At 57.3% G+C, this 26,748-nt stretch overlaps 1 protein-coding gene across 1 annotated transcript in view; it reads right to left on the bottom strand.

Annotated features, from left to right (window-relative positions):
• Positions 1 to 1,849: 1,849 nt before the first annotated feature.
• Positions 1,850 to 26,748, bottom strand: part of NECTIN1 (nectin cell adhesion molecule 1) — a 63,185-nt gene continuing 38,286 nt past the window's right edge. Inside the window, exons 2-6 of the mRNA XM_081155595.1 lie at positions 16,593 to 16,943; positions 15,738 to 16,040; positions 15,219 to 15,336; positions 13,610 to 13,761; positions 1,850 to 5,708 (exon numbers count right to left, since the gene is read on the bottom strand). Of these exons, the coding sequence (XP_081011721.1) occupies positions 5,161 to 5,708; positions 13,610 to 13,761; positions 15,219 to 15,336; positions 15,738 to 16,040; positions 16,593 to 16,943 (1,472 nt within the window). The 3' untranslated portion in view covers positions 1,850 to 5,160. The remainder of the gene's footprint in view (positions 5,709 to 13,609; positions 13,762 to 15,218; positions 15,337 to 15,737; positions 16,041 to 16,592; positions 16,944 to 26,748) is intronic.

The raw sequence follows: 26,748 nt of genomic DNA, 5'->3' as shown, positions 1-26,748 counted from the left end.
CAAACCTCTCCGACCTTCCCAAACAGAAGCAGCCATTCCTGTTCTGTGCTACCAAGCGCTTTACACACAGCTTAGCGTCAGCCCGGCCCAGCATGCCACTGGCTGGAATTTGAGGCTCTTGGAGGATCTGAATTCTTTAAGAGTAGGGACTCTGGGTGGGACCATCACAGTATCACACAGTGTCTGGCCAAGGGTGACCAAGTGAATGAGTGCTTGTGTAAGTGGATAAATGAATCTCTCAATTCATCAAGTTCATTCCCTTAACCCTCTGCAACCAGAGGGGGCAAGGTAAGGACGATGGGAGAGGAGCCTCCATAGTATAGAGAGGAGAGCTCTGACCGCCCAGCCAGCTTAGTCCTGGGCCCACAGCCGAGGTGGGGTGATGGTGGGTACATCTCAGGTGGGTCCCGTCTCCAGGCCACCCAGCGTTTGGTCATCTGCTCTGTTGAGGGTTGAGTGGGAGGCTGGGGACAAGGGTTGAGATTTGAGTGGAAGGAGCCTAAGTTGCAGAAAGTTCTTCCTAAGCTTGGCTCAGCTAGAAGCTGGGTGTGCCTGCACTCCTGGGTCCCGGGGGAAGGGGCCCGGCCTAGCTTTTCCAGCCCAAGAGGCTGTGCCTGGGACTAATTGGCTTGCCATCCTTCCACTGCTGGAGAAAGTCTTAGTTAATTTGCTGGAACGCTCTAGTTAAATGCCAATTAGGACGTTCTGTCCACTGCTCTTTTCCAATATATTAATAATGTAATTAGCGTTTATTGCCTGTGCAAATTAAAAATTAATTTAAACGGACAGCCTGGAAAACTGAGGAAGTAACTATTTAACCAATCTGCATCTCATTTGAGTGTCAACATCTACACAGTGCAGGGTGCTGGAGAAGCCCAGCCAGTGGCCAGCAGCTGCTGACTTCCCCACGCCTGACTGCGCCTGCCGGGCTCTTCATCCTGTCCCAGACCAGGTGCAGAGTGTGGCCTTGCCCCATACGGGCAGGGCTTTCCGCTAGGCAGCCACCTTGGCTTCCAACAGCGGCTTCCAACCCCCTTTTCTCAGAGGTGTATGGTGTGAATTCCAGTGAAAGGAAATGCTGCTGGGGTGGTTGGGAGAGGGCAGTGACTGAAGCCCCTGCTGCTCCCACCCCAGCATCGATTTGTCCTGCATTCCAGTCCAGGAGATGGGAAGCAGATGGTGCAGGATTGCTGGGGGAGGTAACTAAGGAACTGCAAGAACTTCCCTGCAGCCAGCCCCTTGGAGGGGTGGGGGGCCGGGTCTCAGAGAGAGCTTGCAGGGGGTGGGGCCTGGCAGCATCCTCAGAACAGATAAAGCTTCCATCTCTTACCTGTCCTGAGGGATCTAACACAACAGCCACTGGGGGGGGGGGGGATTTGGTAGGAAGAAGCAGGACGGCGGGAGTGGGGACTGACGTCCTCAGCAGGAGCTGGGCAGCTCTGGGGCAGGAGGCTCCTGAACTCAGGAGGGCAGAGGACTCAGCCCAGGGCCCTCCCTCTCCACTGTCAGCCCCAACCTCCCAGGACACACGTACTGAAGGGCCTCCCTGCCCCCGCCGCACAGGCCAAGCCCTCCAGATGCTGCTATTTAGACTTCTTTGTATGGAAGACAGTTCAATGGCAACGAGGGCCCAGGCTGGACCCTCTCCTTCTCCCTGGGGGCTCTTGCCAGATGGCAGGTTGGGGTTCCTTCGGCTTAGGCATGGGAGCTCCCGCAGATCTCGGCATCACAGCCCTGGAACTGGAATCTGGACGTGGGGTGAGGGCTCCTTTCCCCCACTGGGGTGCTGGGCAGGCCCCGCTTAGTCTGTCCCCACTCCAGGGAGCAGAGTGACACAAGGCAACCAACATTATTTTAAACACTTTATTATAAAAAGTACATTTTTTCCTCAGTACATTTTTCAACCCATTATTTTTCTTTTTTAATACAAGTAAAAGAGGGTGCTGCAAACACCCCCAGGAGACCAGGAGAATCTGCGGGGCCATTCCTGGACCAGAGATTAAAATGGCGACAAAGAAACTGAGGCAAAGCTTGTGCATCGTGCTCAGAGGCGAGGATGGCAGCCTCTGCTGGATTTTTTCATTTATACAAAAAAACACCATTTTCTTCCTTACGGCAGTAGAGGAGCAGAAGCACCGGGGGCAGCGGGGCCTCAGAAGCCTCCCCTGGGCGCCTGTGGCTGTGGGGCCTGGGAGAGGCCCCGGCTGCTCCCTGGGAGGGCCTCTGGGGGCAGCGGGACTTGGAGGGCAGCCCCCAGGAGGCCCAGGAGGCCCCTCCTCCCCGTGGGCCGCTGTGCCCTCCTAACATTCCCTGGTTCCTCTGCTTTGAGGGTGGCAGAAAGATATTGCACCAGTGGTCTGGGCACACGGAGGGGCTGGCGGAGGGGCCCAGGCCCAGGCGACGGAGCTCCTGAGAGTCTGTCCTAGGGCCGAGCGCTGGGAAAGCGCCGTCCCCTCTGCCCAGCACAGGCCAGGCCGTGTCTGCGCCCGTCCGTGCCCCATGCGCGCCCCCTTCTCATGGGAGGGACTCAGATGGTTCTGTTCCACATTAGAACAGTATCAAAATCTGAAGGAAACTGGGGCACTGCTGGGTGAGGGTGGGCAAGGACAGGGAGGGCAACAAGGGGCAGGGCGACAATGGGGAGGTCTTGGCACGGCGAATACCAAGTTCATTTCATTCCCATCAAGGGCAGCCCAGCTCATGCTGGTGCCATGGAGAAGCAGAACACCTCCTCTTCCTCTGGGCATGCCTTCCCTCTGCCAGCTGGCTGGCTGTGGGCCCAGCAGCAGTGGCCACCTCCCTACATATTAGGGGTACAGAAAACCCCGTCTCCCTAGGCCCCAGTGCTGACCCCTGCCTCGTGCCCACTCTCGGCCTTGGGGAGCAGCTTTCCTGCGGGAATGCTGCCACAGGGTTCCCGGCAAGGCAGGAGCTCCCACATGACCCATGCATGTGGCACAGGCACCACAATTTGTGCTTTGCTTGGGGGGAGGCTGTGGAAGTGTCTTAAGGGGGACTCAGTGCTTCGGCCAGGCTGGGGCCTCCTGAGTCCATCACAAAGTGAGGAACAGAGGTGGCAGTGCAGGGTGAGGTCGACACAGGAGGAGGAATTCTTTCAGTCTTATGGTTCTAAGGGGACAGGGAAAGCCTCTACCAGGCAGGCCCCTGGGATTTCCTCCTGCCTGGGGCAAGGGAACCAGGCCGAGGAGTCCGGTGGCATGAGGTGGGATGGGGCAGTGATATGCTGCGGAAAAGGCCCTCTGCCCTGGGTGCACTGGTTCTGCCTGGAGAAGCAGCCCAGCTCCTCCACCCCCTCTGCCCTGTAGCTAGAAAGACTCCAGAATTTTCTCCCCCAACTCCACCCAGTACCCTTAATACCAAGAGGGGGAGCGGCCCCAGGGCTGCCATGGCTTCAGATTTCTGCTACGTGGCTACTGGGTAGCCTGGGCTGGGCCTGGGCTGTAGGGGCCAGGTGAGGGGGGCCCACCTGGCGGGCCCAGGGTTGCCAGGAGCTGACTAGGGGTCCAATAGCAGCACCAGGGAGGGGAGAAATAAGGGGGGGGGCTGGGAGCTCCCTTGGGAAGCCTATGGCAGGGCAGGCTAGTGCTCCTGGAGCACAGTGGCCTGCCCCTCCCCCCAACACTTGCCATCCCATGGAGCTGCTGACACCTGCGCTGAGTTAACAGTTAACGGGGATCCTAATGGGCAGGCATGAACTGCATCTCCCCCCCAGAGTCTTCCTGTCTAGAGTGCCAGGGGTGGGGGCAATGAGTGGGCAGATGCAGGGGCTGAGGCACTTTGAGCTGGGGGAACTGAGAGGGCGGGGAGGGCCTTCCTCCACTGTAGAGATGGGGACACCAAGTCTTGGGTGACTGCTAGGATATCAGGCCTACAACTCAAATGAGGAAAAGCTTCTCACATGCCACAGGCTGAACAGAGACCAGGGGCAGCTGAGCAGGAAGCAGCGGCGGGCGGCAGGTGTCCCTGCTCCCCTCTCCCCTTGCCCTCTGGCCTTCAGGAGGGGTGCTACCCACACCCTTCAGAGTCTGTGACTAGCTCAGAGCTCCTACCACACGCGTCCTTCCCACGCCCTCCACAGCGGTGCGTGCTTGCCTCTAAGGCCTAGAGGTGGTTCCCTTTGGGACCCCAACCCTGGCTCAAGAGAATCAAGAGTTGCTAGCACTCGACAGATGAGAAAGAAACCCAAGAGACTTCCATGCTGTAGGCCAGCATGAGATCCTAGGTGGGGGCGGCAGGGCCTAGTCTCGGCCTCCCGGAAAGCTTCAGGCCGCGCCACTGCCAACCGGGAAGGGGCAGGAGTGGGGAGGAGCGCGCCGTGAGCAGCGTCCAGCCCGGGGGGGCACGTGACCCAGGGGTTGGCAGCAGACAAGGTCGTGTGTGTATGTGGGTACGTGTCTGTCGGCAGAGGTGTGGGAAGTGTGGGCCGGAGTCCACCCGGAGCCCCACTCAGGGAGCAGAAGGGCAACAAAGGGCGTCGGGTGGGACACTCCTTCCTGTGGGACAAGGGGGCAGAGACAAAGCCCACCTCGCAGGAAAACACGCTCCGGCCCAGGCGGGGCCGCAGCTCCGTCAGCCTGGTGCACCCGGCAGCCCTGTGCTCTGGGGAGACACGCTCGCCCCTGCCTCTGGGGCAACTGCTGTCTAGACCAGGTTCAGTCTCCTGGCCGCGTCAGCTCAGCTCCATGGGGGCTGGGTTCCCTCTTCGCGGGAAAAGAGCAGCATCTAGGGGTGAGGCTCTTTCTCCTGGAGGCCTTCAGCCTCCTACCCCCAGTGGAGAACAAAGATTCCAGTGTCGGAGTGGGGGAGGGCTGCCCCCTGAATCCTGGGGGATGGATGCCCGGGTGCACAGACGAGATCGGGGCTCCTGCACGTGGCGCAGGAGGCTGTAGCTGGGAGGAGAGGTACAGTAACATCCAAGCCACAGTGAGCACAACACCATGGGGAGAGTGGGGGCAGGGAGGGCGTCAAACAAGGCCAGGTGGGTGTGCCCAGGGCTCCCTGGCTCCCGGGGAGTGAGTGGGAGGTGGCTTTGGGCAGCTGGGCGAGTCTCTGGGAGTCCCTGGAGGACCAGGCAGTGAGGGCAGGTGGGGGGCGTGCGGGTGGGGTGGAGAAGGGGTACAGACAGGCTCTGGGGAGGAACTACACATACCACTCCTTCTTGGAAATGAAAGACCCATCGTTCTGAGAAACCATGTTCTCGGCCAAGTCCAGCTGCTCAGGGTCGTACTGGTAGCCCAGAGTCCGGTCCCCGTAGCTGTCCTGACAGACTTCTGCCTCGTCCACTGTGAAGTAGGGCCGCTTGGCATCCTCCTCATATTTGGGGTGAGTGACTCCCACCTTGCGCTCGCCCCCTCCGCCGCCCTCCTCCTCCTCCTCCTCCTCGTAGCTGCTGCCTCCCAGCGGGCCGGCCTTCTTCTCGTCGTCGGAGTCATCCGGATACTGCAGGTTCTGGGCCATGGGCGGGTGGTGCTGGGGGATGCCCGCCTTGCTGTAGCCGTTGCCATACACGTGCTTCTTGGTGCTGTAGTCGCCCTTGAAGGTGTGCCGGCGCCGGCGCAGGGCCACCACGATCCCACTGACCACGATGACCACCAGCAGGATGCTCCCTGCCACGCCCCCAATGATGGCCGTGGGCACCGGCCCCGCTCGCCGCCCGTGTTCAGGAGGAGATGGGGTGTAGGGGAATTCTGGGTGAGGAAGAGACACGGAGGGGACAGTATCAGTGTCCGCTCAGTGGCAGGGAGTGAGGGAGGCAGGGCAGGAAAGGCCAGGAAGTGCGCCCAAGGCCCAAGGACAGCCCCAGTTCCTTGGCAGCCCACCCTCCGAGCACTGCAGCTGCAGTGGGAAGAGAGCAGAGCCTGGGTGCAGCCCGAGCCTCCATGCGGACTTTCCCTTGGATGGGTGCCAGCCCAGATCACTCTCGTTAGAAGTGCAGAGAGACCCAGGGTTTGTGAGATGCGTCCCTGTCATGACACCCTGAGAAGCAGGTGTGCCATTAATTTCATTTAACACACAGTGAGAAGAGGCAGAGAGGTCAAACAACTTGCCCAAAGCCACCAGCCAACGATGCAACACTGGTTCTCATGCATGTCAAGCCTGTGCCAGTGTCACTACTGCCCCTCTGCCCAGCACCTGCTTGTCATTGGATGCTACCTGATCTCATCTGCTCCTAGGGTTCAAGGAATAGGACAGCCTCCCAGGTGCGGGCCCCATGATGCCCTGTGAGTGCCAGAAACCAGGGCTGTGGTCTGGCCCTGCAGGGCAAGGTGGGGGCTGGGGGTGCTACCAGCCTGGGCCACCAGCAGAAGCTGCTACGCATGGATGTATAGAAACATCTCGAGAGCACTCGAGCGTGTTCTAAAGACACACAGACAGAGGGCCATGGGGACACACCCCTCATGCTCACGGCCCACATGCCTGTGCTGATGTGATGAGTGTGTACAAATATGTTCACACTAAGGAAAGAGCGGGAACAAGAAGGCAGGAAAGGTGAAAAGAGGAGACAGGAAGAGAAGGCTGAGTGGGTGACTTTCTTTGCCAGTGGCGCCTGGCCAGAGGTCAAAGGGGGCCAAGGAGAGGCTGAAGGAGGCGCTTCTCAGCACCACCACAGGGTGGCACCGGAGACCACGGCCACAGTCGGGAGGAGCAGAGGGGCAGGTCCAGGCAAACCTGGAGGCTCTGGGCCTCTGCTCTCATCCCTCCCTCCTCTCTTCAGGTAAAGGGTTGATGTGGGCTTATGTCCTAGCCTTTGGGAATCAGTTTCTGCCTGCTCACTCCCTGATCAGCCACACCCACTGCGAGGGAATCCTGCCCCTCCTATGAGACATTTCCTTCTCCAGAGGTGGGGCAGGCCCATGTGTGCAGGAGTGCATGGTGGTGTCTGCGCAGGGAGGAGCAGTGCACAGAGTCTAGAGGAGAAAAATCCTTCCAGGGGTTCAGGCTGGAAGGGCTAATGGAAACAGTGGGGCCAAAGAAGGGGGGGTGATTTGCTCACTCATATGACTGAGCCGGGCCACCCAGACACTCCTGTTTCTGGCCCCTCCACAGCCAGGAGTTGGCAGAGAGCTCAACCACTGAAGACTCAGTGTTCCACTGTCACCACTGTGTCCTCAGTGCAGGTCCCCAGTGGCTGCCCAATAATAATTATTTATCGAATGTTCGTCCTCACTGCCTGCTTCCAGAACAGGATGTCTGGAGCCTCAAGGTTCTGGTCCACCAGGTCTCATCTTCCTGCCTTGAAAAGGGCTGCACACCTGCTCCCCACCAGGGGAGAGCTGCCTCCACAAGGGGAACTCAAGAGGTAGCTGGCCTCTTCTGTAACTCCCACCTGCCTGCCACCTCTTTAGTTCCCAACCCTACTGGAATGCTCTCCTCGCTTTACCTGATCCACTCATCCAGTCATCTTTCCATCCACCCGTCCGTCCGTCCGTCCATCCGTCCATCCACCTGCCCACCATCCACTCTTCCACCCACCTGTCCATCCACCCACCCACTCATCCACCCATCTACCCATCCACTCACCCATCTGTCCACCTACACGATCAGCAAACATGTACTGAGCATCAACTTTGCTAGTAGTCACAGGGTTTGAGAAACTCACAGCCTAGTGGGGAACCAAATGGCCCTCTCAGAGACAAAGCAGTGTGCAGACATCCAGGGCACTGGCAGAGGTGCCTCGAAGAGCAGGAGGAGCACCGTGGCCAGGAGTTAGAAGGGCTTCTCTCGCCTGCTAATGCAGGGATTCCTCGCCCGTGGCTTTCCTCCCGAGGGCTGTCTCTGACCGCACTGCTGGGACCTTCACTCTGCTCCGGCCTCCTGGCTGAAGACTCTATCTTTGGACCTTCAGCCCTTACCCTCTGCTTTCTTTCCTAGTGACAGACTTGGTCTGGGGTCATGAGTTACCTTTATTCTGCTGGCTCTCCCAACATGTCAGGTACCAGCTCTCACCAACTCCGGGCTTTATCTCCAAAGGGCTCTCAGGCAGTATTTCCCAAAATGTGGAACCACAGCCATTGGCTCAAAGGGTCAGCAAAACACTGGGGTTAAACACTTGGGAATTCTCTCCACCGTCTCAGCCCATCTGTCCCACCGTCTCCGTTCACACCACAGCCCCTAGCACCATGTGCCACTCCCCCAGCTTAGACCTTCACTTATCTTTGGCTCGTCCTTTACCCCCTGGGATCAAAATCTGTGACCAGATCGTGTTGCCTCTTTCTACCCAACATCTCATCGCTTACGACAGGTTTCACTGTGGTGCTGGTTCTGGAATTTCCCCCCTCCATTGGGTCTCTGCCCCTTGTTAGCCATGCCCCCCCAACCACCAAGCTTATTTCTCACTGCTCAGACCCCACCCTCCTTTTCTCAAGACGAGTCCTGACTTCCTTACTACCTGTCACATATGCGGCCTGGTCTTCAGAGCTTCCATCGTGTGGCTTGATCTTGGGTTTGGCTCGAGCTGTCCTTGCTGTCCACGTGGCTGTCCGCTGCATCGGCTCGAGCTGTCTGTCCGCCAGGAATGCCCCGCTCAGCCCTCTGCCTGCCTCAGTTCCTCTAGCCCTTCCTTGAGCAGCCTGCTCTCCTCCAGCTCCCACTTACCTTTGTTCTTTAGAATTTTTACGTACCAATGGTCTGCATGTCTCATTCTCGTATAAACAACAGCTGATTCTATTCCATTTATCCTATGCTGACATATTATAGTAGAGCCTGTGATAAACACCCTGCAATAAATGCACACTGGCCATGACTGGCCCCAGTCCTTCTGCCAGCGTTCAAGCTGCTCAGGCTCCTCTCTTCTGCAGCAACGATGAGAGGCTGAGGGAGTGGCAGCCTCGTGGTAACTGGGATCAGCTCAATTTAGTGTGTTACAGTTGTATACAGTGTAAGTTCCACTACAGTTACTTTCATTCTGTCTGCAGCGGCAGAGGCCCAATGAAAAAGAAAGCTCTCCTACACTTTACTTGACAAGATTGAATTTCTTGGACCCCACGAACCACAATATGGTAGAATTTACAGTACTGCCTGCTTCATGAGAGTGGCTGGTGTCCCAAACTAATCTGTACATTTGAATCCAAAGTAAATCTAGATCCTGACCTCTTCCTACCATCACCACCACCAGGACCTGAGCCACCACCACCTCTCACCTGGATTATCGCAATCGGCAACTGTCTTCCCCAGTGCCACTCATTTCCTTTAGACTATTTTCAGAGCCACAGATGCTGTGAGGTTGGGGAACCTCTGACCTCCACCCGAGTGCATCTCCTGTCTTCTCCAACCCAGGTGCTCTCAGGGACTCTGCTGTGGCTGCTCTGCTGCCCTGGAAGGCTCCTCCCCCAGGGTCCCATGGTCACTCCCTCACCTCTTCAGGGCTTGGCACAAATGTCCCTTCTCACTGAGGCCTTCCCTGACTACCCTATTTAAAGTTGCAGCTCATGACCCCCCCAGCCCTTGGGACCCCGTTATCCTGCTCTTCTTTTCTCCAGATCACCTTCAAAATGACTACACAACTTTTCAAATGTATTTTATCTATTGCTTGTTGCTGTTCTGTGTTAGAAGGTAAGTTCCACAGAGACAGGGACTTTGTTTGGCTCAGTGATGTATCCCCACGCACCTAGGCTACCTGGCATGTGGCTGGAGTTCAAGAACCAGTTGAATGAATTATATAAAGGCAAGGTTATGTCTTACAGGTGAGCCTTGATCTAGAAAGAACAGATATTCAGGTGACCCTCAAGTAAGTGCATGCTCTGTGGACCTCATTTCATGGGAGCAGGGATGGGAGGAGAGAGGTGGTGGCTTGGGGACAGATGATACTGGGTCTCTTTCCCTTCTAGGCTCTACTGCTTAACTTTATTTTTTCTAGCCCTAATGAGGTTTATTCTACCCTAGGGAGCTTTTTGGACAAAAGGGAACCCTGGTTGTTTTGGCTACGTTAGGACCAGGCCTGTGTAGAGGAAGAGCGGCTAAGGGCCTCCCGGCACAGCAGACTTCAGAGTAAGGATGCTGCGTGAGGGTGCAGAGGAAAGCCGCAGCTATTGGGCCTAATTAAGGTGTGGAATGGAAAACCCACCCCTCCCGCTCTGTGCCTCCAGCTGTCACATCTGGCGGTGGGAGCTCCTGTCTTCATCTTTGTGCCAGGAGCACGGACAGCCTCAATAGTGGCAGCTGGGAGGGGAGAAAAGGGCTGAGCGCGGGTCACTTGTGTTTGCTGGCTGGGTCCAGCCTGCACCCCTCATATCCTCTTACAAAGGGGGCAGCTTGGCCTCCATTCCTGGCTGGTTGCACCTCTCCTCTGGGGCAGTAGGCTCTGCATTCCTCAGGGCCCCAGTTTCCTGACTGAGGCAGGTAGACTATAGTTGGGGCTTTGGATGGATTTGAGGTAGAGGGAAGGGTTAGGGTTTATAGTCTGGATCTAAGACCTAGAGGAGGCTTGGGATCAAAGAGAATGCTTGGCCTTCCTTCTAAAACCATCACAGGTGGGCAGGAAGTGCTCAGGCATCATAGATTGGGCTGGGAGGCTGCAAACTACACCTAGCATGCAGTGCGGTGGGCCCAGGGTCAGTGGGGAGGCTGGGGTCAAACTCTGGGAAGCCACCCTCCTCTTCCTGCAGCTACAGCAGCTGTGCATCTGTCAGACCAGAAGACAGGCCTCATCATGCTGGAGGGGACGGGATCCTCTGAGGGGCCCCGTACACTGCTCTCTGCCTGGGGAGAGGCCTATCTGCCCACAGCACAGCCAGGGGCTCCCATGTGCACACTCACGCAGTAGCTCACCTGCCTGCTGGGCACAGTTACTCGCCCAGAGGCACCCACCCACACTTACAGGTGCATACCCCATTTCTAGATAGACCTTGATGCCCCACCAACCCTTGGTCTGAAGAACTCCTTGCCTAACAGACACATCCTGTTACCCTCAGGGAAGTGGGCAGTGGGACAGACACCCTACAGCCAGTACACCCCACAGGCCTCCTCGCCTGCTCTAAAAGTGGCCTGGACACTCTCCTCCTGACACCCCCAGTCGTCCCAGGGAGAGATGCTGCCTAACTTGGCTTCTTTAGTCTGATCAAGGTCATACCCTGAGCACCCCTCCCCACTCTCAGCATTACCCACACAGGGAGAAGGGAGGGGCACAACCCCATGAAACTGATCCTGACGCAGGAGGGCCCAGGCCCCATGGAAATTCCGGAGAGTTTGTCTCCTCTGCTCTCACCCCATGGCCACAGCTCAGGCTTCTGGTTTCCCCTAGGAAACCCTCACTGTGCAGCCCCTCCCTGGTCCCCAGGGCCATCCACAAAGCCCCCCAAATGCTCAGTCTAAACCAACCCACCTGCCACACGGCTTCTCTCTAGAGGGCCCTGCAGAGGCTCTGCTGGCCAACAGAAAGAAAGCTCGTCCTTCCATTTTCCTCCCACACGCTCCCCACCAGGGACCCTACCCTCCACCCCCTATGCAAGACCCTTAGTTACCACGCTTGTCCCACTCTGTACCTCCAGGGAGCCCAGGAGGGCATGCTGTGTGCCCTGGGCAGCCCCATCCTACCTGGCCTTGAGGCCTGACCCCCAGGAGACGGCCACCTCCACAGCTGGTCTCTCCTTTCTTCCCTCTCTTCTCTGTCCCTGGGCCCGAGAAGTGCTCCTTCCTGCCTCCCTGCTACTCCTAGACCCGTGTGAGTCCTGATGAGCAGCCTGCACTCGAGGCCGTCCTGCCTCCTTCTCCACCTGCTGCGCCCTGTCGCCCTGCATCTGGGGCTGAGCAGCACCACAGGCCCCATGAGCCTAGCAGGGCCTCTGGCCCCTGGCCCCTGGCAGGTCCACTCATGCTGGGGATAGGGTCAATGGGAGGAAGCTGCTCCTGGGTTTCTTGGCCTCCTGCCCTGACTTTCTAACCCGCAGTTCCTGGGGCGCCTCGTGGTGGCAGGGATGCAGCACACAGGGTTAGGGGTGTCCACACTGGGGGAAGGCACCACCAGGTAGGAGCACCCGCCATCTGCTAGGCAGTGGAATAGGGATCTGGTGTGATCATAAGAAGCCCGATTATCTCCAGGTGAAAGATTAGGATGCTGAGGTTCAGAGGTGAAGGACTGGTTCAAGGCCACACAGCCGGGAAGAGCCCGTATGTGAACACTCTCAGGCCAAGTCTGTACCACTCACACGGCAGGCCTCCCTCTGGGGTGTCACACTCCCTTATGATTCCTCCTCACTCTTGTCTGCCCCCCGGCCCAGGGCCAGAGCTCAGGAGCCTATAAGGCTCTCACTGAGCTTTGCTCAAACTTTCCCCAGGAAGGGAGAAGTGTATGGCTGTGGCCCTCCCTTCTTTGCCACCCTTTGGGAACCCTAAACCCTCGCCTGGGGGAGGGGCTGCCTCAGCTTCTCCAGGTTCGGCCTCTAACACTTCCGGTCCCTTAAGCAGCCTGAAGGCCAGCCCCCAGGGAGGTGACAGGCGGCCCCGAGGCTGGCTGAGAGCAGCCCCTGCACAGTCCTGGCTGCTTTTTCTGCAGCGGGGCCTTGAGTAGACCCACAGATGAGGTCTCCTGCTCCTACGGGCTCAGCACTGATGGACCCTCAGAGCCCGCCCAAGCCCCGCACCTGAAGCCCAGGAAGCTCTGCCCCACTTGCTGTCCCTGAGCCCGGCCCAACTTCCCGAGGCTCCCTCCTATACATGAGACACACCCTGAGGCCACTTCCTGTCCGCCGCGGCATGCGGCCACTTGGTCTTGGGGGTTCTTCCTGCTGCTTCTCATCCTGCACCTCGCTGGGGTGCACACCAGACATCCCTGTTCCCGTGGCGAAGCCTTGGTGGCACTTTACCCCACTACTGCCTTGTTTTCACCTTTCCCTTAATAATGCTAATGCGGGGTCACGGCAATCACAGAGCGGGGGCCACTTACCAGCAGGCAGGTCTGCGCTAAGTACTTGGCTACATTATGTATAAATCTGACCCTCCAAGGCACCTCATATTATCCCCATTTTACAGGTGAGGGCTTGTCCAGAGTCCCGCTTCCTGACATTGAAGCCCATGCTCCTTCCTGGTCCCATGTGACGTCTCCAGAACGTCCTGGCCTGTGTCTTCCCTTTGCCCTGAAAGGTCCGGTGGCGGAGCCTCCTCATGGGCACTGACGGAGAAAAACGCTGGGAAACAGCGATTCAGTGGCGGCGCACCAACCGCCGCGGCTCTGGGCTTCTCCTTGCTGTCCCTCGGGGTCCCTGCTGCGGCCAGCCTCCTCTCCAGCACCGAGAGCCTCCTGAGCAGAGGCAGGGCTTGGAGGAGATGAGCTCCACCTGAACCCCCCAGCCAGCATCACACCGTGGCTTCTGCCAGCAGACCCGCGGGCAGGCTCTCACCCCACTCAAACAGCGGTGCTGTACACAGCGCTTACTTCCTGCGCCCGACGGGGTCACCCTGGCTGTCGCACACACAGCCTTGAACAGAGGAAAGAGAAAGGCAAAGCTAGGCCAGTGGGCAGTGTTCAAGGGAGAGTGAGAGACACGGGAAAGGGAGACACAAGCTTCCTGCAACAAAACAACCCAAAGGTGGGGGCATCGGCTGCCGAGGAAGCAGTGGGTGGGGAGAAGCAGGGAAGGGTGCAGCTTCCTACCTGTGATGTTGACCTCCACCTGGCCTGAGCGGGTGCCGATGGGGTTGGTGGCCTTGCAGACGTAGGTCCCTGTCAGGCTATAGTTGATAGGTCCCCTGAAGAAAAGTGTTCTGTTCTGGGCCTCCACGCCCTTGGGGAGAGAGCCATTCAGCCTGCAGGGGTTGGGAGACACGCAGAGGATTGGGACGCTCCTGTGTCACCCACCTGGCTCCACACCCACCAGCCCTTCTTCTGAGTTAACAGGTAGGGTGTGTCTTGGAAGGAGTAAAAACAGTAACAGCAGAAACAATTTCTTGGATTTGGCAGCTTTATATTATTCAGCATTTCACACTGGTCACTGCGGCCCCAATATGCAGACAAGACAGGTAGATATGGCTGCACTTAACAGGTGAGGAGCCTGAGGTTTGAGGCCAAGGAAACACAGCTGGTAAGCGCAGAACTGGAGCTCCAGCCAGATCTTTGGACTCTTGGCACAGTGCTCTTTCTAAGACTCGAGTTCCGGGTTGTTGATCCTGGTTTCCTGCATAGCTGGTTAACCACACAGATGTCTGGGTTCTAACTCCAAATCTACTGAAGCTGGACCACTGGGGCCAGGGCCTGGGAATCTGTATTTTAACAAGCTACTCAGGCAATGAGATGTGACCCATGCTTGGGAATTGCTCCATTTCACTATCTTATGTTCTTGCTGGGCATGTCACAGGCCTTTTTTATGTCGGGAGCATCCTGAAGTTTCCAGAACATAGGAAACTTGCTTCCTTCCTCCTGATCACCAGTGACACAAAGCAACTGTTTTGTGGGACTTAGCAGGTCCTTGGTCCACAGAGCTGAAGTTGGCCAGCAGGCCCTGCCCACTCACACATTCAGAAGCACTTCTGGTTCTAGGGAGTAGAGGGCAGTAGCCAGGGTATCTGGTGCCCTCTACTTCCTGGGGAAAAGAGTGTACGTATAATCTAGACAGCTGTCTTCTGAGCACCATGCCAAGTCTCTCCTTGGCTTCACCTATGCCCATCTCTCTGTGCACTCCATCCAGCCCTTCTCTGGGAAGAACTTTGGCTTTAGCCATCAGCGCTGGCTGGAGGGGAGACAGAACCCTTTAAGGCCAGGCCTAAAGACCGTGAGGCCAACGACAGAATGATGGGACATGGAGTGAGCGCTCTATGAACACAGGTATTCTGGACTGACTGCTGCTTCCTCCCTGAGGATATCGGGGTGTTGGAGGGCAGGAATAGGAACAAAGAAAGATCTAGAAGGCTTCAGAAAGCCAGCTTCCCTGGGGACACCTTGATAAAAATAAATACTGGGGGCAGGAGGGGCAGTGAGTCAAACTGAATCACCAATGGACAATGACAAAATTATTAGGGAGCAGAAGGGAAGCAGATCACAAGGTAACCCCCCTCTGGAAGAACGGTTTGTCCCACTGACCCTGACACTGTCAACACAGTGAGGGTGTATGGTGCGTGGTCTCTCACGGCCCCTCCCCTTCTCACGGAGAAACCTGAGCCTAGACACTAACTTCCTCTCTGGCCAAGGCTCCTGGAGGTTGGGTGGGGGCCTCTCTGTGACTAGCAAGGTAACTTGCAAGGTGACCGGCCAGCCCCACAGCACTCACGTGGTCCAGTGGTACTCAGTGGCGGGGGGGTTAGCATCAGCTTTGCAGGTGAGCTTCACATCCATCCGCTGCAGGTACCAATTCCCATCATACCCTTCGATGGTCACCTCAGGCTCATCTGTGGCCAAGGGATGATGTTTGCAAAGAACGAGGTCAGGAGAGCAGGACTTGGGGCAAGGGGATCTCGGACAGCAAAGGGATGGAGTTGGCAGTGACGTGGAAACAGCCAGAAGAGGGGGAAGAGTGAGTGGGATGGTAAAGGGCACAGAAGCAGCAAGGGGAAGAAGGAAGGAGGAGAGAGGGTGAGCAAAGGGAGGCGATGGGGAAGAGAGGAGGGGACGACAGAGCGCCCCCAGAAAGAGAGGGCGGAGAAAGAGGGGGGAGAAGGAAGGAATGGGGGTGAGGGAAGAAAGGGGGCGGGAGGGTGACCGGAGACGAGAAGGGAGGCCTGTGAGAGTGGGGCTGGGGGGGGGATAGCAGTGCCCATCCCAGGCCCCCGCCTGCTCCCGCCCTGCTCACACTGCACGTTGACGGTGATGCTCTCCCGGAAGCGGTCCAGGTGGTAGTTGACGATGCAGGCCAGGGGCTGCTGGTGGGCCTCCCGGTTAGGCACCAGGCGGTAGCGGCTGATGACAGTCACTGTGCCGTTGGGGTTCCGAATCTCCTGGTACTCTGCCTCGCCCTTCAGCCGTGTTTCCCAGGACACCACACTGGGTGGCTTCCCGTTGGCCGAGGTGCAGGTGGCCACCAGGACTTTATCGTCACGCCCCTTCTTGGCTCGAAGCACCGCCTGGGTGCCCTCTATCCAGTTGGTGGGCTTGGCTGTGGGGAACCAGAGAGAGCCATGGGACTGGCTCTACTGCCCGGGCAAAGGTGCCGAGGCCCAGGAGGGTATGCACCTGCCAGGCTTGCTTCAGGCTGCCTGGACCCTCCCCGTCAGCTGTGCTTCACCGAAGCCCCTCCTAGCACTTCTCGCAGGGACTCCGTGTGTCTGCCTCCCGCTCTACAATCTGCACCCCCTTCTGTCGTGGGCAGGCCTTCTTGGAGTCTTGTCATGCTCAAGGCAAATGGCTCAAGCAGCCCTTCTCCTTACCATGCTATCTGATGCTTCTGCATGCCTCCTGGCCACCCACAAATCGCTCCATAGTGGGGCTACACCTGACTACTGATCCTAGCTCTGTCCAAAGCGAGCGCCCTGCCCCAAGTCCCTAGTGAACTGTGGGGCGGCCTGGCTAGTGGGACTGGCAGTGCCACGCCTAGAGCTTGCCAACAGAAGCAGAATGTCTGGGGCCATTGAAATGCACACCAAGGATGGCCATGCCCCCAGGCCACAGGCCTGTGCACAAGCAGGGAGGGAGGGGTTGGCCAGCTTACCCATCACAGTCAGATTAAGCTGGCTCTCGCGATTGCCAGCAGGGAAGGTGGCAAACTCGCAGATGTAGACACCCTCGTCCTCCAGCTCCAGGTGGGAGAGGCGGATGGTGCCATCCATGAAGGAGGGCCGCAGGAACTCCACGCGCTCGCGGTAGGGAGCCAGCACGGAGACGCCCATGGCCGGGTTGTAGATGGCCACATTTTGCTTGGAGCCATTGGTGGCCTTTTGCCATGTGACCTGGGTGATCTTCACGCCGGGCAGCAGGTTGGCAAAGCTGCAGTGCAGCACCACATCTGTGCCGATGAAACCATACATGGAGTCGTTCACCTGGACCAGCTGGGTGTGGGCGCCTGGGCGAGGGAGATGGCAGGGAGGGGTCAACGGTAGGCACCAGCCCCACCCGAACTCCCTGCGCTCTGGTCTTGTCTTTCCTAGCAGTCATTACTCTTTCTATTCTGATTGTACACAGAATAACTGCTTTGTTATAAAAACACTCTGGGCAATACTGAAAAATACTGAGAAGAAAATGACAGCGACCCATGACCGCAGCACTCAGGAATATCGCGGCTAATCTCGTAGCAAACACCCCTCCGCTTTTTCCTCCGTATCTACACAACTGTCTATTTAATTAATTGTCTCTACAAAGCCCGAACCACACTGCATGCTCCTGCGCCGCTCTCGCCTCCTGCCGCACGGTCAGCACTGCTCGGGGCAGTAAAGACGCCGCACCCTCCTTTCCCAGTGTTCCTGAGGAGGTGGGCACGCTGCCCTTTGAGTGCAGCCCAGCGGAGGGGCCACCCAGCTGCTTCACTTCCCAGGGCCTCGGTGCCTCTCTGACCAATGGGGCGGATAACCCAGGGGTCTCTACCTCACAGGGCTGCTAGGTGAACCAAACTGCACGATGCCAAGAAGCTGTGAGGAGGCAGGAAGTGCTGGGGGCACGAGGCCCCACGGTGGCTGTCACCCTGCCGCCCCTGCTCTCCTCTCCTGCAGGGCTGAGCCCTGTGCCCTGGGTGCACTGGCTCGGCCCCTCTGGCCCAGCCGGGCAGAAAGTAGCTACTGCACCCAGAGCTTGCCATAGTTCCCTCCGTCCTTCCCTCCCCCAACTTACTCCACCACCAGGCGCGAGTCCGGGCATCAGCCCTGGAGCCATATTAACAATTCAGTCCCAGCCTCGAGCAGAGCCTATAGGTGCAGCACCTCTTCACTCTTACTCACGCAGTCCCAGAAGCCCGCCCCGCCTGCGGGCCATGCGGTCCACTCAGGCCATCCAGTCCGGGAAGCTTCCCCGGTCCTCCCAGCTGTGCACACCCAGCCACATCCCTTAACCCATTACAACCTTTCTGCCTTGGAATCTGGTTGTCACACCTCCGACTCCACCAGACTGAACTTGTCCGGAGCAGGTCTGAGTCTGTTACATCTCTGTATCCTCAGCGCCCAGCCCAGCACCAGGCACACGGTGGGTGCTCAGTGTGCTTGGTTTAAAATATTTACAGATCAGCCCTGGCTGGGTAGCTCGGTTGGCTGGAGCATCATCCTTATGCGCTGGGGTTGTGGGTTTGGCCCCCGGTCAGGGCACATGTAAGAAGCCAACCAATGAATGCACAAATAAGTGAGCAACAAATCAATACTCCTCGTGCTCTCTCTCTCCCCACTTCCTCTCTCTCTCTCTAAAATCGAGCAATAAAACAATCATGATGGCAGCAGTGAGAGTGGTTTGTAAGGAGGGAGTGCCAGTAGGAGTGAATAAACGTAGGCCCTGTGCTCCCCCAGCGGCTCTATCCCGTGTAGACGGCTCTTCCTTGAGTTTCCTTAGCCCCGAGCTTGGCTTAGCCCGACATGGGGCAGCCATCTCTTCTGATGGGGTCCAGCTTTAGCTCTCCAGCCCGAGCTCATTCCTGAGGTGCCAGCGGCCATGCCTTTGTGCATGTCACGTCCTTGCACTCCTACTTCGCTCAGTCACTTTATCGAGAGCCATCAATAATACCAATGCCAGGCCCTGCACAGACCCAGGCAGGACACAGGAATGGCCTCCCTGCCTCCCCGAGGGCATCTGGGGTTCAAGAGTAGGAATGTGGGGCTCACACTTGCCTCAGTGTGGTGCGGACACAGGAGCAGGGCACAGTCCTCTGCAGGCTCCAGAGCCCAGGTCCCTGAAGCAGGAGGCCCCTACTCCTCCCTTAAGAGGTACAGGCCAGCTCTCCCTAGGGCCCTGCGGTATGTCCAGTGCTTGACACGCGGGACTCAAGAAATGCTTGCCGACTAAATGTCTCTGGTCCCGCCATGCCAGGCCCCGCCACACCAGGCCCTGCCACAGTCCGGAAGCTTCCCTGATGCTCCCCTCGATGCCTCTCACATCCACACGCTCTTTAGGGCCCACCTGGGCACATAACCCTAGCCCTCCAGCTGTCCCCTTGGCTGGTCCGTGGGGTCTGACATGTCCTCAGGAGCTGCACTGCAGGCTGGTGGGAGTCTGATGGAGGAGCGCCCACCAGGAGGTGAGGAGGGCTGGGTCCACCTGCCCATCTTGAGCTTGCCTGGAGACCTGGCCCAGGAATGCCCCCTGAGCCCCTTTCTCCTCCACGAGGGAGCAGGCTAAGCTCTCCAACCTCAGTGGCCTTAACCGTCTATTCCCTGAACTGTAGCCCAGCCAAGCTGTGGCCCCACCCAACACAGTCCTACGGTGAGGTCGGTGGGCCAGACAGCCCCGCACCAGCTGAATGGCTGGGTGGCAAGCACCTAAGCCCTAGGCTCTCCCAGCAGAAAGTGGGTGGGTGCTCCCTGAACCTTGCCCCCAGCTTCCACTCACCAAGCCTGCCCAGCAGCTGAGATAATGTGGGTCTAATTGGGGAACTTTTACCACACAAAGCCAGGAACAGGAAAAGCCAGCTGGGAGGGCCTGGGCCATGGGTGCAGGGTGCAGGGAGGGGGAGGGGTGTGGCCACAAGAAGCCATCTTGGGACTGATGTCAGGGCATGGTGGGGTCTGCAGCGGGACAAGGCACCCAGTCTGCTGCGAGCTCATCTCCACTCCTCTCCCCACAGTACGGGGACAGGCCGGTCTGGTGCCTGGCACACAGGCTGACACTCATGTGGCATCTTCAGCAGTGACTTTACCCTTCAGGGCTGTGAGTGCCAGGAGATGGCTGAGAGCAGCCTGGGCGTGGGGTGGGCAGGGCACTGGAAGGGGCTCGGGCACCCCAGAGATCGCACCTCGTCCACCAATGCCTCACCAGGCGGACGTGGCCCTCCCTACCCCCATGTCTGTTTTAGGAGGAGGCTGCTCCCTTTTCTCCAGTGTAGCTCTCCCAGAAGCAACCCACGGTGGGGCAGTGAGGAGAGCGCCCAGGGTGCCTGCTCGCTGAGCACAAAGCAGGTTCTCCTGGCCCTTGTTCCTTTTTCCCTTGGTGATGGGTGGGCAGGGCACAGCGGGGCGGGAGGACCTCAAGGGAGCAGGCAGTTATTCTGCCCTAGGGTTGGGCACAGGAAGCTCGTGGAGTATGGGCTCTGGGGTCACTAAGGGTGGGGGTTCAGTTATGGAACTGAGAGGCTGGGAGACTGGCAAGGTCTGAAGACCTCCCTTCCTCCCTCTTCCACCCTCCAGCTTAGGAACCCAGAACCCAATCTTCCGGCTTGGGGCTGCCTGTCTTGGTCCGATGATGCAGGGCCAGGAAGAACGCCCCTTGTGCTTTACATTCTCACCCTGCCTGTCAGAATCAACCCTGGTGACTCTGACAGGCAGGGTCCCAATGCTAGTCAAGGAGGGAATGGCTCACCACTGAAAAGGGAAAGAAAGGGCTGATGGGAGCAGGAACCCAGGAACAGGGCTCTCCTGCAGAAAGCCTCACCTGGCAGCCTGGGAGAAGGGGTGGGCATTGAGGGAGACCCCTTGGAGACGGATGACGAGGATCATCATCACTACATTACAGCCCCTCCCAAGGCGGTGCAAGCTTCTCCACCAGCCGCTCCGGCTCTCACAACCCGAGAACCGATGCCTGTGTTTTGTCTACACTGCCAAAGCTCCCCTACCTTCCAAAGGGCTGCTGCCACCATTCCTTTCAGGCAGCATGGTGGGGCTGTGAAGAGCTGAAGAACAGTGTGTGTTTGCATTCTTCCTCTGCCACTTGCAAGCTGTGAAACCTTGGGCAAGTGACTTAACCTCTCTGTGCCTCAATTTGCATTGAGGTTGCACATCTGTGAAATACAGATTAAAATAACACATACCCCATAAAACTGTTGTAAGGATTAAATGAGTGAGTACACGTGAAACTTAGAGAAGCAGCACTAAGCACAAATTAAATGCTCAATAAATGTTAGTTGCTGTCATCATCACCATCATTAGTCATATCATCACTGTGATTATCATCATCATCACCATCATCAGTTATCATCACCATCATCAATCATCACCATCATCATCAGTCATCATCACTACCACCATCGGTCACCATCATCACTATGATCACTACCATCATCAGTCATCACCATCATCAATCATCACCATCACCATCATCAGTCATTATCATCACTGTGATTATCATCACCATCATCACCACCATCATCAGTCATCATCACCATCACCACCACCACCATCAGTCATCATCACCACCACCATCAGTCATCATCACCACCATCATCAGCCATCATCACCATCATCATCATCACCACCATCACTACCATCATCAGTCATCATCATCACTATCATCACTATCATCATGACCATCATCAGTCATCACCATCATCAATCATCATCACCATCATCACCACCACCATCATCAGTCATCATCATCACCATGATCATAATCATCACCACTATCATCAGTCATCATGATCACTGTGACCATCATCATCACTATTATCACTATCATCACCACCACCATCATCAGTTATCATCATCACCGTGATCATTATCATCACCATTACCATCATCAGTCATCATCATCACCATCATCACCATCTCTCCTCTATGAAGCAGTAGACTTTCCTTCCTGGAACTTCATTCAACAAATACTTATTGAGTACTGTACTGGGTGCTCCTCAGACCCCTCTCCCAGGAAGCCCTCATCCCTTCCTACTTAGCTGACATCTATATTTATACCCCAACCACATAAAACATGAATCTGTACCCTGTTATTTTTTGATTTCTGGCATGCATGTCTAGTGTGTTTCCAGTTGTGTTACCCCATCTCCCAATAGACTACAAGCCCCTGTGGGGGAGGGAAGGAGAAGGATTGGCCCTGAATTGATCATGTCACAGCTGACACTGGCAGGGCTAAGAGAGTGGAGAGGACCCTGCTGACTCTCCCCGGTTCCCCAAACAGTCAGGTCTGGTCCACAGAACGTACCATCTCTCCTTGGCCAAAGGCTCCCTCTTACATGAGAAGCAAGGCTGTCCCAGATGTGGGAATGGGACCACTAAAATGGCAGCATATTGGAGTTCAGTGGACCATGCAATCCATCATTTTATGGAGACCAAGGTCCAGAGGGGTTGGGTCACTTGCTCAGGGGCACAGAACAGTAGCACCCAGCCCAGTATTCTTCCCACTCTGCCATAAAAATAGACTCAGTTTCTCAATCTAATACCTCAGGACCTCATTCAGGGTAGTATCCCTTCCAGAATGTAATCTCAGTGCCTCCATCACTCCTTTGGAGAAATGGTCTGAATACCAGTTACCATACTGCAGCTATAGGGCCTGTGGGCCAGGGATGAACTCCAGCTAGAGTCCTGTGATTGAGTGTCAGGTGGTGGGTCAGAAGCAAGGACTTTTGAGAGCCCAGGTGGGGGATACCTGCAAGAGGCTGCTATGTTCAGAGAAGAAAGGAACAAGAAAGGTGTGCAGTGAAGGGTGGAGAGGTTGGTGGGAACCTGTGCTCTTGGCAGAGGGGCTCTTGCATCCTGGGGATTTAAAAGAATGAGCCTCTTTGTTTCCTGACTATTCTCCCTGAACTGAGCTCCAGGATCTGGGACCCAGCCCTGGAGGCCTATGTGCAGTGCCTCAGTTTCCCCTCTAGAGCTCTGGTAGGGCAGTTTGGGCTGCTTTTGTGGCTTCCTAGAAGTGCTGAGCCAACAGGGCAGGCGATGGGCTGGCCCGAGACGTCATGGACCTGCAAAAGCCCAAGCTCAGCAACAAAACACAAAGGCTCCTCAGTTGTGGCCAACAAACCTGCTTCCTGGGGCCCTGCCCACTTGCCCTGCCCACTGTGGAGCTAATCCCAGGCTGGGGCTACAGGGTTCCCATGCAGTGGGGTGCAGCCTGGAGTGTGGGGGTGGCACCCTGCTTTCCATATCCACCTTAAGCAGTTTCTCTTCCTGCCCTTTGAAACCTCAGACCCCTCTTCCTGGCCAAGCAGGCTGGGACTGGGACTGCATGATGGGTGGAAGGGAGGGCTCAGGGAAGGGGGAACTGGGGATTTCTGGCATGGACCCCCTCTTCTTCTATCCCTCACTCCTTTCCCGAGACTCTGCCTGGTGGGCAGAAGTGGCGGCCTGGCCTGGAGGAAAGTGGGAGCCATTGGAGGAGGGGCGCTGGGTCACTGGGCTCCTCAAAGAGGGCCTCACTGAATCCAACCCTTTGGCATGGTGTCCATCTCTAGGGCTTTCCAAGGATGCTATGCATGCCCCCCCTCCCCCCTCCCAAGCCCCACACTGGCAGAAAAGAGGAGGGTATAGAAAGACCAGCTAAGTGGTAAGTGGAGATGACTCACCATGGGGAGCCCTCTAGCTGGAACCTCAGTGACCTCAAGGTCATAGGTCCCTCCTCCCTAGGCAGGAAAGGGGAGATCAGGAGGGAATCCTTTCCCAGGGTCCCCTCCTCTGGGAAGGTTTAGCGAGTCAGTGCCACTAGGACCCAGCTGCTTTGCCTGCAAGAACCCACAGGAGCAGGGCTCTCTCTGATGCCCTTTCAAGTATCTGGTCTCAGCTCTACACCTCGATGTCTCACCATTATCAGGGAGTTCCCCAAGTCACCAGGCTGAATTTCCAGGCTCCAGACTCCCCTAGCACCCAGGATGGTGTCCAAGGTGACACAGGTCAGAAGGAAGAAACAGGCAGCAGCTGACCCAGTTCCTGTCCTGTACCCCCAAACGCCCTTCACTGGGGCTGGGAATGGCCAGGGGTCATGAGTCTGAGTCTGAGCTGCACGCCCCTGCCCTGTGCCCTCAGCCCAGTGGTACTGCTTCCCTAGACTGCTACACTGCAGGGGCTTTCCCTGCGGGAGGGGCCCTGGGCTTCTCTCTGGGGGCAGTGCTGGGCCTTGAATGGCTCCCATACCCACCTTACCAACAGGGTGATATCCCATGAACCCACTGCCAGGGGCTAATTGCTACTGTCCAAACCCAGGCACCTGGGGGGTCATAGAAACTGCCGATGTTTTCCTCTTGGCTGATGCCCCCACCTCCAAATCCCCACATGGAGCTGGTTAATGATGGGCTGTGGGACTGGCGCCTGGTGCCTTAGGCAGGTGAGTGCAGTGCGTGGGAGAGGAAGGGGTGCGGCAGCCTGGGAAAAGCCTCAAGAAGGAGCCGGAGTGGGGGAGTGCGAGCCCAGCATCTTCCAGACAGGCTGGGCCGGCCCTGCACAGGAGCCCCAGGGTAGTGGTGGCAGTGGGGGCTCTGGCAATTCCCATCTCTCTCTCTGAAACCTGGCAGGACAGGTTGGGGGACAGGGATGAATCAGGAGGCTGGGTTTTGCCTTCTCTCACTGAGGAGCAAGTGGCCGGGGACACCTGGACTGCTCTTCTACAGGCCTGTTTCATGCTGGCTACCCCAGCCCCAAGGCCCAGGTCAGGGCTGGTCCTGAGAAGCCCAACTCTACCTCACACCTCTTGGCTCTGCCCCTTTCCATTTCCAGCCGTCAGGCTCTGCCTCTGGGTCCTCTGTAGGCTGCTCACACTGAACCTGCCACCTTTCCTCCTGCCTGGTGGTGGGGAGGAAGGGTCCCTGCTGAACACTGGGAGAGGCAAGCTCTGGTCCTGCTACTTGGCCACTTGCTTCTCTTTGGCCTAAACATTTCCTTTTCTGTAAGATGAAAGTGTTGGATCCCATGACCCTGGAGGGTGATACTTTGGATGTTAACTGTCCAGCTTTGTCTCGGCCCCAGCTCCGCATCTTCCCTGGATCAGCCTCTGGAACTTCTCGACCAAGTGGCTGCTCTACCTCTGTATACTGCGGGGCAACTCCGGGAGGACCTCCCAGACTATGTGTACTGCCAGGAAAGTGCAGGCTGCACAGCGGCAGGGCTGGAGCTCAGGGCTCTTCCACAGCCAGCAGCCACCAGGTGTGGCTGATGCCGGCTCCTAACTGCTCTGGCTTTGTCTTTGTTGTCCGAGCCCACTGGCCCCAATCCAGACTCCTCTGAAGCCCCCTCCCAGCAGCCCCCACCCCACCCTTGCAGCAGAGTCTCACTTCCTAATTTTTTCAACATTCCTGGGCTGGGACTCGACCTCGGCTAAGTGTCAATCCCTTTCCTTTGAACCTTAGCAACCACCATCTCGTCTCCACCGCCCCGTCCTCCTCTCCCCATGCCAGGCCCCTGGGGCAGGCCAGTCAGCTCTTACCCAGTCTACTATAGTACAAGGCCAAGTGTGCACACCTGCATCTAGGCTCCCTGCTCTAACCCATTCTCCACTCTCTGAAACAGAAATCCCTCTCTCCTCCAAATTCTTACACGGCTGCACGGCTGCCTGCAGCCCTTGGGATCAAGTTCAAAGCCCTTCTGGACTCTAGACCTCACCTGGGATATCCCAGCCTCCAGCCACCTCCTCTCTCTGCTGGCTCTCCTGCCACATGAAACAATGCCATCAATGCCCTCTGCTAGGGCACATGCCCTGTTACCTGCCCCTGTCCTCTTCATCTGTCCTGAATGACCTTAGCTTTGACTTTTGACCTTCCTGGAACCTCCCCCTCCCAGCATGAGTTAGGTGTTCCTGCACCCTGAGGGCTCCATACATCTGCCATAGCATTTCCCCTACCAAGGGGGGGCCAAGACTTCAGCCCAGGGCCTGGTGTGGAATAAGCATAAGAGGGTCCCAAGTGGGTGGTGGAGAGGCTGTGAGCCAGCTGGGGTCCTGGGCCAGGGTTACACCATTCTCAGGTTTGACTGCAGACCTAGAAATTGCATATTAGCCAAGAGGCACAGCATATACAGGAGGACGCAGCACAGTGCGGGCAGGTGGGTAGGGGACAGAGGCAGAGGCGAGGCCTCACATCTGCATGGAAGGGAAGCAGGCAAGGGCCCGAGTCTTCTACTTCTTGACTGAAACCAGGAAGCTACAGCCCGAAAGGGTGTAGGGTTGCCTGACTTCTGGCCTGCGCCCACCACATCCTCTGCTTGCTTCCCACTTGCCACTTCTTGATTCCTTTCCTCTCTCCTCTGCCCCAGCTCCTAGCACCCAGACCCACCTCCTTTCTTGACCCAGACCATAAGGTGAAAAGTATTCTCACCCAAGCAGGCCGCAGCCCCGAGGCCCTGCATAGCCTGCAAGCGCCCCAGCGCCATACCCCTGCTAGCACAGCCTGCCGTTCTCCTGGCCTGGCCATTTGAGACCTTGAAGACCTGGGATGGCCTAGCTCTCAGGCCAGGATTCAGAAGGATCCTTATGTCTGTGCTGATGACCACCCTCCCCACCCAGCTGCAGTAGACGGCACCATCTCACACAGACATATGGAAGCCTGGGTTACCCTCAGCAAGGGTGCATTTTTAGTGACACGTTTTGGGGATTGTAGGCAGCACCCTATTCAGGCCTGTGTGGGGGAGGGAGGGGCTGTGGGCCGTGCTGATGTTCACCACCTGTTTGGATGTGGAGGCCCTCTGAGCTACCTCTTACCGGGAGGGGCCTGATGAACCGCCCCTGGCTCTTCCCACACCCCATCCAGTTCCAGACAGCTGCCCGCATGATGCCACAGCGGGCGTGGGGGTGGGAGGTGGGCTGGGCCGTGCAGAAGGGAAAGGGGTCGGGGTCAGGTAGGCATATGGTGCCTGCTCGGGGAAGGCCCATTCTAGGTGGAAAACTAGTAGGGAAGGGGTTAAGAGGAATGCGGTGGGGGTGAGTAAAGGAAGTCCTCCATGAGCACTGGCTTCGAGTCCTATAGACGTGGGCTCATGCCTGCTAATTATTACCTGGGTGACGGAGCAAGCCCCATCAACCTCTCTGTGCCT

This window comes from Miniopterus schreibersii (genome assembly GCF_964146895.1).
Source record: "Miniopterus schreibersii genome assembly, chromosome: 12".
NCBI lineage: Eukaryota > Metazoa > Chordata > Mammalia > Chiroptera > Miniopteridae > Miniopterus > Miniopterus schreibersii.
This window is presented reverse-complemented; position numbering and strand designations above follow the sequence as displayed.